The 15,692-nt window shown below is 46.4% G+C and overlaps 1 protein-coding gene and 1 long non-coding RNA gene across 2 annotated transcripts in view; both read left to right on the top strand.

The window, feature by feature from the left end:
• The window catches only part of LOC307206797, a 129,251-nt gene that overhangs the window by 49,538 nt on the left and 64,021 nt on the right, over nt 1-15,692 (top strand). The gene's annotated exons all lie outside the window — the stretch shown is intronic.
• The window catches only part of CC2D1A (coiled-coil and C2 domain containing 1A), a 52,765-nt gene continuing 37,218 nt past the window's right edge, over nt 146-15,692 (top strand). Inside the window, exons 1-10 of the mRNA XM_079960186.1 lie at nt 146-333; nt 1,860-1,968; nt 6,456-6,588; nt 7,672-7,781; nt 8,821-8,895; nt 10,236-10,373; nt 11,506-11,878; nt 13,388-13,512; nt 13,830-13,902; nt 15,528-15,644. Of these exons, the coding sequence (XP_079816312.1) occupies nt 1,912-1,968; nt 6,456-6,588; nt 7,672-7,781; nt 8,821-8,895; nt 10,236-10,373; nt 11,506-11,878; nt 13,388-13,512; nt 13,830-13,902; nt 15,528-15,644 (1,201 nt within the window). The 5' untranslated portion in view covers nt 146-333; nt 1,860-1,911. The remainder of the gene's footprint in view (nt 334-1,859; nt 1,969-6,455; nt 6,589-7,671; nt 7,782-8,820; nt 8,896-10,235; nt 10,374-11,505; nt 11,879-13,387; nt 13,513-13,829; nt 13,903-15,527; nt 15,645-15,692) is intronic.

Here is a 15,692-nt window from a genome sequence, read left to right as displayed (position 1 = left end):
CCCCCAATTTTGGCCTGTCAGGCTCCAGCAACTAAGATTGCTGCACTTCCCTCCACGCACTCTGCCTGCGGACTGGGGAAGGAGAAAGCCTGCCGTAAAGCCCGACGGGCGCCGTCGCGCGGTGTCGTGCTCGCGACGAAGCCGTAAAGCAAGTCGGGGGTTGACGGGCTGGTAGCGGAAAGAAGCCGGAAGTGCGTGTGGCGAGAGCGAGAAGGGTTGGCCCCCGACTTTTGCCTGCGGTTTCGGGGGCGAAGGAGCTTCGAGGGGCGAAGGCTGGCGGCGCAGCCTTCCAAGTCCCTTCGCATGTTGTTATCCTCACAACAGTCCCGTAAGGTAGGCCAGCATTATTGTTTTTAGGAAGAGAAGCGGAGGGAGAAATATGAACCGGTGATGTTTTATCTGCAAGCCTCCTTGAGACCCTGGTCAGGGGAAAAGGTGGGGTAAAAATAAATAAGTATCGAATGATAACAATAATGTCCAGATTTATAATTTTGGCTGTCACCCTGTGCATGTTAATAATAATAATAATAATAATTTATTATTTATACCCCACCCATCTGGCTGGGTTTCCCCAGCCACTCTGGGCGGCTTCCAACAAAACACTAAAATACGATAACCTATTAAACATTAAAAGCTTCCCTAAACAGGGCTTCCTTTAGATGTCTTCTAAAAGTTTTTACCCGAGAATAAGTCCCATGGAACACATTGTCCAACACCCCCCCTGCCCCCAATGGGTTTTATTGGAGTGTTCTAATTAAAAATCTCTCCTTAAGCAAGCCACTGTCTTCCACCTTCAGTGGGATTATAATACTGTTGTAATCGTATCAACTTAATGCATTGTGAATTGTTTTGAAGACTTGAAAGCATATTTTAAAAAAAACAGACTCAAAAGTACTACAGTGGTACCTTGGTTTAAGAACAGTTTAGTTTATGAACAACTTGGATTAAGAACACCGAAAACCCAGAAGTAGGTGTTTTGGTTTGTAAACTTTGCCTTGGAATAAGAACATGTTTCGCTTCCTGTTGAATGTGTTCCATTTGTAAATTGAGTCCCCCACTGCTATGGGAAAGCACGCCTTGGTTTAAGAATGCTTTGGTTTAAGAACGGACTTCCGGAACGGATTAAGTTCGTAAACCAAGGTACCACTGTATATGTATTCGTTCTAGACATTGGTAAGATTAATGGCAGAGATGGTGAGGCTTTCTCCTAAGAGTGAAAGAAGGGGAGGGAAAGTATGTGGGGTTATTATTTTGTTTGTTATTATGTTGTTTGTGTTTTTATTCTGTAAACCGCCCTGTGATCCTCGGATGAAGGGTGGTATATAAATTAGTCAATCAAACAAACAAATAATAAAACTGTGGCTGGTTAGGAGTTAGAGTGATGTGGGCAGACAGATAAGATAGGCATGGTAGTGTAGGCATTTGAGGCAAGTAAGATACGTACTGGAAAGCAGTGGCAGTGGGCTTAGTAGCCTGATGTTATATGCATTTGCTTGGCAGTAAATCCTATTGAGGCTTATTCCCAGTGATTTCAGCCATACTGAAGTCAATGTATATGATTAGTGTTGCCACTGCAATGAGCTTCAGGATTTGTTTGCAAGTAAGCACACATAGGATTGGGCTGCATGGCACCAGACAGAAGAGAAAAACAGAGGAGGTATAGTGGCACGTATTTCATGACTTAGTGTCACATATCGCATGTTGTGTGCAATATTAATGGAACACACTTGTGGTTTTCTGGAAGTGCTTTGGAAAAGAAGTGGGGGCTGGGCAGCCATCAGCAGAAGAGGGAGATAATGCGGATAACTGGAATGAGGGAAACAGGGACAACCTCTGACTGATCCCATTAAAATATCCAGCTCCATCTGGCCTGATGCTGTCTTGCACTGACTGAGAACAGAACAAAGAGAAATGAACAGGAACAGGAAGCCACCTTCAGGAGGCAAAGGCGCTGCCACACCTAGACAGGTAGGTCACTGTCCTCTTTTTCTGCGGTGTGATATGTCTTGGGTGCTCTTTCTTGAAAGCACTTTGTTTTAGACTGTGCAGGTATCTGCTCCAAGATGCTGCTTTCACATCTTGATCACTATGAAATAACAATGTGTACACACAGCAGGTCCTCTCCTGCCACTCTTGTTTTATGCCCATAGTGTGTAATCCTTCTGCCACAGGAAATCTTGTTCTATAAGACGCACCCGACCATAAGACGCACCTAGTTTTTAGAGGAGGAAAACAAGAAAAAAAATATTCTGAATCAAATGTTGTACTAAACTATTTAATAAACAACTGAAGGGTTTCATTAGGATACCCTGAACCTTGAAGATATTTATATCACACCCACCCACACCCCCCACACATCCAAGACTGGTTAATAAATAGCGAACAGCTGCCAATTCCACTACCCCTTAGCTCTGGTTGTACAACCTGCGAAGCTAACAGTCAATCTAACTGGGTTAAAAACACAACTTTACTTACCTTTTTAAAATAAAAGGATAGACTCTAATAAAGAAGTTTGATAATGTTTTTAAAAGCATTATATATGACTCTATCATAAGCATAAATGTCTCTAACAAATGTTAACTTACTGGGTTGCCATATGCACAATTTGGCCCTAGTGCTTCTGCTTTTTATGGTTTCCAGCTTACTGGAACCATGTTTAAAGATACAAGATGCATTTTAATTGTAACAGTATCATTAGATGCTGCACCAGTAAAAAAATGGCATGGTTGTGACCCAGCTGTGTTGTGGTTAGGGGGCAGAGTGAAAAGTGGGAGAGAATGTGTGAACTGCTTTGTGAACTGGCAGTAGGTGTGGCAGAGCAACAAGTTAGTTCATAGTCTGCTTGTGAGAGGAATTATTGTGCAAAATGCTTCCTTGTTCTAGAGCTGTTTTCCAAGATGTCAATGTGGGTGTGACCTGGGTGTGTTCTGAGTTTAGTCCACCCTTTTATATTCCAGTAGGCATAGCAAAGCAGCGTAATGTAGGCAATTATATTTAAGTATAGTCTTGCTGTGACAGTGGCATAACATTCCTTAGCAAATAGAAACCTCTGAAGGCTGTTTCCTCAGCTGGTGGATTAATAAGGGCTGAGCAAATAGGCCCTAGTGGAAGGGAACAAGCACTTGCCTAGGGCATCAGGCTCCTGTGCAACAAGTAAAAATTGTGATGCTATGAAAGTTCAGTTAATAGATCAAGTACAACATTAGGACAATTTAAATGTTAGAAACGCCCCCAATAATATGGTAGCCAGTAGAGTAGCATCAATTCTGATAGCAAAAACAACATACAATTCTGTCAGTGGACTCATAATGTCATTTATGTTCCCCTGAGAACTAGTACTTTAGTTGCAACAAGTATCCATACAATATGCACACATATTATTGTTTAATAATATTTAAGGCAGAAGTCTCTGTTCTACGCTGCAAGAGGTACCGTATTTTTCGCCCTATAGGATGAACTTTTCCCCCTCCAAAAATGAAGGGGAAATGTGTGTGCGTCCTATGGGGCGAATGCAGGCTTTCGCTGGAGCCTGGAGAGCGAGAAGCGTCGGTGCGCACCGACCCCTCTCACTTTCCAGGCTTCAGGAAGCTATCCGCAAGCCTAGGGAGCCCGGCGGGAACTCCTGCGCTCCGGGCTGGGCTGGCTTCAATCGGCAGCGGGATGGAAAGCGGCAGATGTTGAAGAGGCGTTTGCAGCTTCCTCCTTTCCCCCCTTCCTTTCCAGCTTCGTCTTTCCTTCCTCGCCTCCGTTTTTCCTGCAGCCACCGGCACTGCCTTCGGAGCGCAGGGCTCCCCCGTCGCCGCGGAACCTTGCGCCGGATTGGGAAGCTAATCGGCTAGCACGGCGCTGCGGCTGCTCTTCTTCAACGGGGGATACCGGCAAGCAGCCGGCCGAAGCTCCCTCTCTGCCCTGCTGCCCCAGGAAACGGGGCGCCGCTTCGCAGCGAGGCAAGGGCGTGCCGTTGGGGAGCTCCGCACTGAAGAAGCCGCGCAGGGAGCGGGAGCCTCATTGGTATCTTCGGCTCCGCAGCGCACCCCGGGCTTTGGGCAGATGTCCGCAAGCCTTGGGAGCCCGTAGCCTGCAGCCCGAAACCCGGGGGGGGGAATACATTTTTTTTCTTTATTCCCCCCCCCAAAAAAAAAGACTAAGTGTGCCCTATGGGCCGGTGCGCCCTATAGGGCGAAAAATATGGTAGTTAAAGGAATCTGTATTTCTCAGAAAAGCTAAAGGGGTTATAAAACACATATCTTCTTTGAGGTGAGCTTCAGAAGCACCCACACACATCCCTGTATTGTATCCAAGCTTGACATAATTTCTCTGGCATCTCTAGATCTAACTTGCACATTATTCAGGCAGGTTTGTGTGGTTACTTCTGTGGTTGTGAAGGAACACTACTCTTGTTACAGAGAAATGAAACTCTAAGCCATTGGGACAAGACTTCATCTCACGTTCCATCTATTGCCATTCAATACCCTGCTGCAGGGTTATACACGCAGGCAATATCTTACCAGAAAGGCAGTTTGTCTACCATTATTAGTCTTCTCTGTAACTCACAGATAAAGGAGGCATAACATATAGAATAAGAGAACAGGAAGAACATACGTTTAAAGAAGATCAGAAAACATTTATTGAATATATGGAAAATAATTCAGTGTACAGCCAAAAACGCTGTCAGCATTAAGATAAATTCAACAGTGTAAATAAGTTTTGATAGATGCTATAATGGAAAACAGATTGGTACAGTTTTTGTAAAATATGCGGGGTTATAAGATATGTAAAATGAACCATGGAAAGAAAGAAAAGGGAAGAAATTGATATCTTAAGTATGTAAAATGTTTATTTGAAATTGTAAAACAGAAAATTTAATAAAAATTATATGTCAGGGAACTGCCATCAGTGCCGGAGGGAGAGAGCAAAATCCAGAGGGATTCCAGAGAGCGTCCCGGGATCAGGAGAGGCAGCCCATCTTCTGGGGAAGAGAATCAGCGTAGCACCAGTGGAGAAGGGGGGCAGATGGGGGAATCGGCAAGGCGGTCCCATGACTCCTTGCCGGGGACCAGCGGGGAGAGTAGGGGTCCTCCGCTGCCTACGTCCTCCTTGCGCAGAAGGCTTTCGCGCAGAGAGAGTAGGAGGAGACTAGGCGTCAAAGAACTTCTTTGCTGGAAGAAGTTTAAGAAACGCCCACTGACGGATTCTGCCAGCGATTGAGTCAGCCACGGGTGAGTGGCTTTCCGGACAGAGGAGGTTCACTTTGGCAGCCCAGCCAGGTGTTTGCACCGGCTTACGCACGAGCAACCCCTAGAACCATTACATTATATTTTTTAAAAAACCTAAAGTGTGTATGTACACCTGGGGGGTGTGGGGGATAAAGGAGGCATATCCTGTTGGGAATGCTCCAGGGAATGCCTGGGCAGTGATGAAGCACAACGTGAATGTGAATGAAGAAAGCTCTGCAAGATGCAAGGAATCTGTGGCTGGTGCTCAGGGGTTTCTTGGCAGACAAATCAATGTTGTGAGAGTTCCCACATGGTATGAAGTTTGAAAAATGCTGCACGGAGTCATATCCTGTTGTGACTTTCATTGATATTTCATAAGAAAAGGAAAGAATTAGAACGTAATGAATATTTGTTTCTTTTTTGTTTTTGTTTTTTAAATCAAAGGAACAGTCACCAAAATCAAAAACACACAAGCTATATACAGTACATACGTACCTCTGCCCAATGCTTCAGCTGAAAAGATTCCCGGAGTGGCTTACATATACAGTGGTACCTTTGTTTAAGAACAGTCCAGTTTATGAACAATTTGGTTTAGAAACTCCAGAAAACCGGAAGTAGTGTCCCGGTTTGCGAACTGTACCTCGGTCTAAGAACGGCATCCGAATGGTGGAAGGACACCGGTGGCGGGAGGCCTCATTAAGGAAAGCATGCCTCGGTTTAAGAATGGTTTTGGTTTAAGAACGGACTTCTGGAACAGATTAAGTTCGTAAACCGAGGTACCACTGTAATCAATTTTAGAAGACAATCCAAAAAACAAAAGGAAAAAGGCTGAGGAAAATTGTCTTCCCCAGCTTGGATGGAGGCTAATGCTGGTACTTAAACATGTATACAAGCAGTGTGTCTGCTAATACAGTCATTAGTTTACAGCAGCAGCAACAACAACAACAACAATTTATTCATCCCCAGCCACTCTGGGTGGCTCCCAACAGAATATTAAAAACACGATAAAAGATCAAACATTAAAAACTTCCCTAAACAGAGCTGCTTTCAGTTGTCTTCTAAAAGTCAGATAGTTGTTTATTTCCTTGACATCTGATGGGAAGGCATTACACAAGGTGGGCACCACTACCGAGAAGGCCCTCTAAGATCAGTTTTAACAAATACTATCCATAAAGCATGAACATCACAAAGTAAGTCTACAGCACTCTTCATGACAAAGTTGTACCTCATTTCCTGTAGATGGGTTTGCTGTTGGATTTTTCACCCGAAGGCTTGATGGCCAGTGATGGGGAGGATGATCACGAACTGGAGGCTGAATTCCTGGCCATTGTTGGAGGCCAGCCAGATCCAAAACGAAAACCAAATGGAAAAAGTAAGTGGCTGCCAGGCCCTTGTAGTGTTGCCTGTTGCTTAAGAAAGTGACTTGAGCACTATGGAGTGTGTTTCTGTGTGTATGGGGTGCATCTTGAAGGTCCCATGGGACCTTTCCAGATTCCAAGACACAATCTGTCACCCAACTCTGCAATAAAGGGGGAAGCTGCCTATAACATGTCCTTCCCTTCCTCTTTATCTCTGTGCTTTCTTTGAACTCTTGAAATATCCTGAATTTCCCATCCCTCCTATTAGATATTATAGACGGCTCTTCAGGCTGCACAAATTTCCCACTCAGCCCCCACCCTTATGCTGCTGAGCAGTGATTGTTTTAGGCTACAGTACTAGGAACTTTGTACTACTTTCTTGGGGCAACTGTCAAGAAGAGTGGGCCATCTGCTACTTCAATGGCAATGCCACAGTTCGCCTTAGGCTTTGACCTCTCCCCACATCAGCATGGACCCCAGTCATGCATCTTGGGGCCTCACTGCAAGTGAGGGCACCCCTTCTTGAGCTTGTTTGGAGGTTCTAGCAGGGGGGCGCAGCTATTGTATACCCTTGACCGAAGAACGGTACACTCCTTCTATCTGGGATGGTCGTCCTTTTCCACCGAGCGCGCAGCTTCGGGAGGGACGCACATGGAGCGGTGAGGGAGGAAGGGGACACCCGCCTAGCCAGCCAGATCAGCCGAATCAACCCTGGCGATCAATGGGGTGACAGATGTCGCAGCCAGATCGCCCTCACATCCCTTCTTACCCACCCCCTATTCACACTCTACTCGTGGCCTTGCCAAAGGCCTCCTTTACCATTTTGAAGCAAAGCCAGTAGACACGTCCAACTACTCCCAAGTGCTTGATGAAAGAATCTATTGAAGACTTGCAAGTTTCAAAGAACTAGAATCTTTCCCTCTGAGTACTCCTTTTCCTGGTCTTCTGATGGCTCTGTTGTTGTTTATTTAATTATTATTTTTCTCCGCTAAGCATTTGCAGTTGTTTCAAAACCTGTTCTGAAATCCCTTTTGGACCAATCTTGAGTTGATTTTGTGACATGTGATAACGGCCCGTTGTTTGCTTTTTCTTTCTAGCTCCTTTGCCAATGGAAGCTATTGAAAGAATGGCCGCTTTCTGCATGAAGGACCTCGACGAAGAGGATGGGGTAGAAGAGGAAGATTTGGAAGATGACGACGAACTCTTGGTAAAAATTTCCTTGGAGCCTCGTAGGGTACTGTGGGGAGGAGGTGGTTGGAGACTGAGAGTGGCATTACGTGGATAGAGAAGGGAATTGCCAAAGTGGCGAGGCAGAGGCAGGCTAAGACAGATCCTCTGAGAAGAAGGGGAAAGACTGCTAAATAGAGGAGGTTGTTCTGGGCACATGGAGGAGAATAATAGAAAGCATATAGGCATTAATGAGAGGAGACAAAAGTGGCTTGTGGGTGCAGGAAAGACAGTTTCAGTTGGTATTATGGATCGGAAGTAAAGGGGTCGATTGGATGTTCTGGGAAAGATGTGTGGGAGAGGAAGTAGGGATGGTACCAGAGCCATCTTTAGCAGATGCGGCGCCGGGGTGCAAATATCCGCCCAGCGCCCCCAAATTACCGTGGATAGTGTTGGGGTGGCCCTTGCTGCGCACTGCCAGCCATGGGGGGCGCAACTCTCCCCCATGCCACTGCAGGAGAGCGATCTTTGCAGAGGCTTGGGAGGAAAGTTGCGCGCCCGCCAGCCATATGGTTGGTGGGGCGCAGCTGTCAACTTTCAGATTTGAAAATAAGGGATCAGCAGCCTCACTTGTCCCGGGGACAGTCTACAGGATATCTAACAATCCGGGATAGCAGCAGGAAACGGTGCTGAAATAAGGGAACTTCCCGCAAAAAAAAAGGGAAGGTTGACAGCTATGCTTCCATCCTAAGCCTCTGCGGGGATCACTGTCCTCCTGAGGAGGCGTGGGAGGGAAGCTGCATGCCCGCCAACCTTATGGTTGCCAGGGCACAGCTGGTGGGTGTGCAGGGAAAGGGGAGGCCGCCAGCAAAGCTGCACACCTCCCCCACTGAGAGGCCGGTGCCCTGGCGCGACGCACCACTAAGCCCTATGGGAAAGATGGCTCTGGATGGTACATTTCAGGATGGATGGAAAGGGGAAAAATGGGGGCAGATAAAGCTTTGCTTCAGATTTTGTCAGTCTTTCCTTGAAGACTACAAAATTTGAATGTATTATCAATATTGTTCTCTTCTGTGTAGGCTGAACTCAATGAAGTCCTTGAGGAAGATGCTGAAACCAAGGATGCTCCAACACTTTCTCCTGCTCCTGTTAAGGTGCGAACCTCCCTTCCGGCTTGGGTTTCTTCCTCTTTTCTTCTTGTTGGGCACTTTTGGTGGTGGCTTCTTCCTTTTGTGGGGGGTGGGCACAACTCCTCTGTTTCCTGACCATTTTGCCATGATGCCTGAGGCTGATGGGAGTCCCAGCAGCAGTTGGAGGACCGCAGGATAGACTCTGCCTTATCCTCATCCAGCTGTAATAGGGGAATAGCAACAGTGCTCTACACCACAGGGCAGTTGCAGTAACGCTTAATGACATAGTGTGCATGTGTGTGAAGTGCTTTGGGCTTCTCTGCAGCAGAGGTGAGCCCCCTTCTTAAACCAAAGGGAGGGCTGCATTTGCTTCTGGGCAACCTTCCCACGGCCACATGCTAGTGATGGGACAGAGGCAAAAGCGGGCATGGCAACAAAGGTAAATGGTAACTTTCGGTTTCTAAGCACACTCTCACATTCCTCTCTTCCATTCAGACAAACAAGAGGCGTTACTGGAATTCAAGTAGACACTTAGGGTGCAATACGGGGCCAGTGAAGAGGGTGGTGCTAATAATAATTTAATAATTTATTAAATGGAACGCAGGTGGCGCTGTGGGTTAAAGCCTCAGCGCCTAGGGCTTGCCGATCGAAAGGTCGCGGTTCGAATCCCTGCGGCGGGGTGCGCTCCCGCTGCTCGGTCCCAGCGCCTGCCAACCTAGCAGTTCGAAAGCACCTCCGGGTGCAAGTAGATAAATAGGGACCGCTTACCAGCGGGAAGGTAAACGGCGTTTCCGTGTGCGGCTCTGGCTCGCCAGAGCAGCGATGTCACGCTGGCCACGTGACCCGGAAGTGTCTCCGGACAGCGCTGGCCCCTGGCCTCTTAAGTGAGATGGGCGCACAACCCCAGAGTCTGTCAAGACTGGCCCGTATGGGCAGGGGTACCTTTACCTTTACCTTTAATTTATTAAATAATAACTGTTAACTAATAACTAATAGAGAGAGCTTTAGGGAGTCCAAATCCTTAAAACAGCCCCATATCGTAGGTCCATAATAATAATTAAGGCTTAAGATGATAGCAAGAGAGTGCAGCTTTGACAATGAAGCAATGACTGAGAGTATGCTCTTTTTTCCCTTCTATAAAATGATCTTGCTCCAGCTGCATTATAGTGCACAGACAGGTGGGTGCTTCTGCAGGGGAGTGGAGGGACAAGGCCACTTTCTTCCTTGCCCAATGTCTAGAACTGTTGGGTTGGGGGGCATGGCGTCACATGTGCAATGTCTTCAACAGATCAGCGGTGGACAAATGTGGGGATTGGGTTTGTTTTTTCCCTGGGGAAAAAATGGTCTGTTTCGTGCTTTCCCAGACAAATAATACCCCTGCTGATTCCAGCAACATGGAATCGGTTTTGCTAGAAAGACTGGCCATGTACAAAGCTGCAGCTGCTAACGCAAAGCAAGCCAACGAAAGTTCCAAAGTGCGTCGCTATGAAAGGGGGATCAAGGTAAGCCACCAGATATTCACCGAAATATAATTTTGAAATTTGGCAACCAGATCTTCTAGGTCTTGTATGAAAAACTATCAGAAATTGAATTTTTTAATACCGTATTTACTCAAGTCTAATGCGCACTTTTTTTTTGCCAAATGATGCTGCAAAAAATTGGGTGCGCATCAGATTCAATGGAGCAGTAAAGGTAAAGGTACCCCTGACTGTTGGGCGGACGACTCTGGTGTTGTGCGCTCATCTCGCTCTATAGGCCGAGGGAACCAGCGTTTGTCCACAGACAGCTTCCGGGTCATGTGGCCGGCATGACTAAGCCGCTTCTGGCGAACCAGAGCAGCGCACGGAAACGCCATTTACCTTCCAGCCAGAGTGGTACCTATTTATCTACTTGCACTTTGACGTGTTTTCGAACTGCTAGGTGGGCAGGAGCAGGGACTGAACAATGGGAGCTCACCCCGTCGTGGGGATTCGAACCGCCGACCTTCTGATCGGCAAGCCCTAGGCTCTGTGGTTTAGACCACAGCACCACCTGCGTCTCATGGAGCATTAGACTTGAGTAAATACGCACCTTGCTACCAGCTCCTACTAGCTGGCAGTGAGAATCAGGCTCTGTCCCATCCATCGATGGAGAGGTTTAAAGGACTCTGCACCTTGTTGCTGGTTCGTGCTAGCATGTGAGAGGGGAGAGATGAAAGCAATCTCAGAGCCCGCTCTTGATCTCTAAGCTACAGTAAGCCATTACATCTGAACTGGCCCTTATCATTAGGGTGTAAGGAAAGAGTTACAGCCTTGGCAAAAGTAGGAGGCAGCAGTACCAAGCATGTGGAGATCTTGTGTCTGATTAGATGAGCAACGATGTAAAAAAAATGGAAAGGTTTGAGCAAGAGTTTGAAGTCTTGAAGGTAGGAGCAACAATGTGATGGATGTGAAGACTTAAAGGAAGCCAGTGGGAATGTCTTTTAAATTTTTCTAAAGACACAGATGGAGGCTTCAGAGCGATGTGGGGAAATAATATTTTGGTATGTGTGAAATACATGGGTTTCTGGGTGGGAAAAGCCCTCTGGAGGCATTCTCAGCTTGTGTTTTAAGTTTCTGAAATGTGCATGTTACACTATATACATTCTTCCCTCAGACTCTGGAAAACTTGTTGACCTCTGTGAAGAAAGGCAAAAAGATTGACGAAGATGAAATTCCTCCACCAGTGTCTACAGGAAAGGTCACAAATTCCCAGCAGCAGGGCTCTCCTTTGGAGACAGCTCCAGCCTCACAGGTCTCCACCACTTTGGATGAAACTACAACTGTTGCCAATCACCTTCCTCCAGAGTCAACTCCTGCAGCTCCTGAGCAACCACCTTCTCGAGCACTGCCTCTACCTGAACTATCCCCCAAGCTGCCACCGCCAGTACTTCCAAAACCAAAGATTTCTCCACCTCCTCCTGTGTCACTTAGATCCCCGGAGGCTCCACAAGAAAAATCTGCCGCTGTGGAACCTTCCCCTTCTTTGGGTTAGTACTAAATGCAAACATGCAGCATAAAAAAGACCAAGATGTTTGAGAGATGTTTGACGGGTGATTGGGGTAGCTGTGGAAACCCAGCCAGATGGGTGGGGTGTAAATTATTATTATTAATATTATTATTATTATTATTATTATTATTATTATTATTATTATTATTATTATTAATTTATTGTTTATACCCCACCCATCTGGCTGGGTTTCCCCAGCCACTCTGGGCGGCTTCCAACAAAATATTAAAATACAATAGTCTGTTAAACATTAAAACCTTCACTAAACAGGGCTGCCTTCAGATGTGCTCTAAAAGTCTGGTAGTTGTTTTTCTCTTTGACATCTGGTGGGAGGGCGTTCCACAGGGTGGGTGCCACTACCAAGAAGGCCCTCTGCCTGGTTCCCTGTAACTTGGCTTCTCGGAGCGAGAGAACTGCCAGAAGGCCCTCGGCACTGGACCTCAGTGTCCGGGCAAACGATGGGGTGCCTTCCAGGTGTTTCTTGGACTCCCAAGTCCCATCAGCATGGCCAGCAATTGGGATGATAGGGGTTGTCGTCTAGCAACATCTGGAGGGCTATGGGGTCACCACCTCTAGGTTAAAGCCATGTTTAGTCTTGACTTGTTTTTCAGAACTGTTTTTAGCCTGGTAGTCAAGTAGGTGTCACAAACAGGACCTAAACAGGGACCCCAGGTTCAAATTCTTACGGTGCTCATTGGATGGGTTTGGACACTCTGCTGTCTTTCAGTCCACCTTTCATGTCAGAGAACTCAATAGGAATGGGCTTTGTGATTTCTAACAAGAAACGTAACGTTGGTTCTTTCTTTGCCCTGCCCCAATGAATAGGAGCTATCCTTTTTATTTTTCTTGCTCTAGTTAGCTGTGTTTTGGCTGGTACAATTTAGTTTCAGCACTTTAAAAAGTGGTGTCTCCACTTCCAGTCGCTTTGGATTGGTTTGCGGCGGGGGGGGGGGGGAGTGACATGAATGAAAAGAAAACCCTACACTAATACGTCATGGTTTAATGACTGTATTTCTTCTTTATGTCATTTGATGCTGTAACCAGCCCCGTGACCTAAAGGTGAAGGTCAGGACAGAAATTTTACTTAGAGATACATGAATTAAAACCCTATTTAGACAACCTGTGCCCCAAACATAATGGCAGGGATGCCAAAAGTCCTTCAGTTTGTCGCATGCACTCACATCACTTACATTTTGCCTTGTGTTTCTCTAACGGCTGATCCTCGTGGCAAGTTGCTTTTGAAACTGATGGGAACCTCAAGAGCAGTTTGTTTAATGCCGTGTGGGGAGGAGGTCTGAAAAAGAACTCACAGGGACACACAGCCCAAGTTGTTCTCTGGCTCCCAGTCTTTCAGATCACTTTGTCAGGGATGTGCAACAGCATGTTCTACATCACTGTCTTGCTAGTAGTGATCTCTGTTAGCTGCTCCGGGAGCCTTTTTGACTACAGAACACACTTAAAATGCTTTGCAAAATCTGCTTCTCCTCAGATTCCAAAAGCTCCAGTACCCAGGTGCTTCTGCAAGCCAGACAGCGGGAATACAAGCTGGCTGCTCTGCGGGCTAAACAGGAAGGCAGCATTGAAATGGCTACTAAGTACTACCGCATAGCCAAGGTAAGTGCACTTCTACAGCAAGACAGAAGTCCTTTTTGCAAGAGGTCAGGAAAAACAGTGCTCCGTGGGGAGAACGATTGTCACCAAAGTTGCTATCTCTTTCTGCAGACCCTCGCAAGTGTCCCTATTTTCCAGGGACATCCCTGATTTAGAGAAGCTGTCCCGATTTCTCATTTGGTCCCAGAATGTCTGGCTTTTCCTTGGGATGTCCCTATTTTCATTGGAGAAATGTTGGAGGGTATGGAGTTATCTGACCATCTGAAGGCAATCCTGTAGAGGGAATTTATACAAGTAACTTTTATGTTAATGTTTTTCAGAGCCTTGACCCTCTTTTAGCATCTGTGGGTAAAGGAGAGGCAGTGGATCTCAGTCATCTGCCTCCCCCTCCAGGTAAGAATAGTTGAGTGTTCCAAGTTGTGTCCCCTGTGCATGAGCTTTGGTTCTCTCCATATCATTTGCTAACTTCCTTGTAGAGATATGACACACCAGTTTTACTTCTAGTAAAAAGCAGGTAGAAGTGCATTGATTAATTCCATAAAATGAAATAGCTAGCTAATCCAAAATGTAATCCCAGTTATATTTTATGAGTTGAAACTCTTGAATCAGATGTTTCCTGTCTTCCCAACCTGAAACATATGCGATTACAAAAATTCTAGAATAATCCTTGAAGGACAGTCACTCCTGATTCAGGTAACTTAACAAGACTTCTGGTAGTAGTAATAATAATTTTATTTACAGTGGACGCCCGGGTTGCGAACGTGATCCATGCGGGATGCACGTTCGCAACCCACAGCGTTCGCAACCCATGTCTGTGCACGTATGGGTTGCGATTTGGTGCTTCTGTACATGCGCGACCGCCAAAACCCGGAAGTAACCCGAGGTATGACTGTATACCCTTCCCATCTGGCTGGATTTCCCCAACCACTCTGAGCTGCTTACAGTACATATAAAACATAATCAAACATCAAACATGAAAAGATGGCAAGGTGGTAAGATGGCAATGGCAGCGGCCACCCCAGTTGAGCCCCCATTCAAGGTTACTAACACTCTCAGGTTAAAAGGGAAAACTGATGCAGCCAGTACTGGCTTCACAGTCTTCAGGAAGCCAAATTCTTCCAAGGCTCCTCTCAGGCTGAAGCTTTGTGTACATTACCTAGGAGTGTCTCAATGAATTTAGTAGGACTTGTTTCTTAATAGACATGCATAGGAATAAGTTGTAAGTTCTTTATTTATACTAGTCTACTCACAAAGCTAACACGAAGAGCTAAGGCATGTTGGTTGTCCTCCAGAATGATCACGGCCTAGTCATATGAAGGGAGCTTGAGACTGTTTAAAAAGGATGGAATCTCATCTTTGCTTACGTTGGTGCAAAGTTACATCCCAGATCATTGGATGTTTTTGGCTAGGAGAGTGTACATCCTTGGTCTTGTCAGGAAGAAGATGGATTCCGCTTGTTCTAAATATTTGGTCTGCGTCTTAATCTTGTTACCTTTCTGTTTCTGGGGTGGGGCATTCAGACAAACAGGAAAGTCTTTGTATGGTGACTGCTCAGTGGTGAGACTTGCCCTTTCTTGTAGCCTGAGAAAGGGAGACAAAATCCCTGAGATTGGCTCATAGCTCAGGCCAATCCTGCCTTTGGATTGAATGATCCCCAAGGCGGCTTGCAATCTTCTGCAGTAATACTCACACTACTTGTACACAAACCACAACCCCTTGCTACTCAACAGCTCGTGGTCTCCTGGCTGACGGCAGGGGCCAGGGTGTGTTTCTCTTCTGCTCTGAACCCTCAGGGCAAAGTGCATTGGAGCAGGGGCATTGCGAACATTTAGTCTTAATAGCTCAGCACTCCATGGGTGTTTGGGGCAGGTTGGTGGTAGAATGCAACATAGAAGTGTTATATTGAAGAGCCCCTGCTGAAAGACTCATTGACTGCTGGTTTCAGTAGGGAAGGGCGCTGCCAGCCTATTGTGAAATGGCTTATTGTCATGCAGCTGCTAGCTATTTTTCTTCCACAGATCAGCTGCCCAAGGAGATGTTGTCCCCAAGTGTTCCACAGTCGCCTGTAGCTACAGCAACAACACCTCTTGCACAGGCTGCAACCCCACTGGCACCTGGAGTCTCAAGTGCAGGAGGTAAGAACCCAGTAAGGCTTTCTTGCTTCTAGTTGTCCTGAGAATATT

Source organism: Podarcis cretensis (assembly GCF_951804945.1).
Source record: "Podarcis cretensis genome assembly, chromosome: 17".
Classification (NCBI taxonomy): Eukaryota; Metazoa; Chordata; class Lepidosauria; order Squamata; family Lacertidae; genus Podarcis; species Podarcis cretensis.
This window is presented reverse-complemented; position numbering and strand designations above follow the sequence as displayed.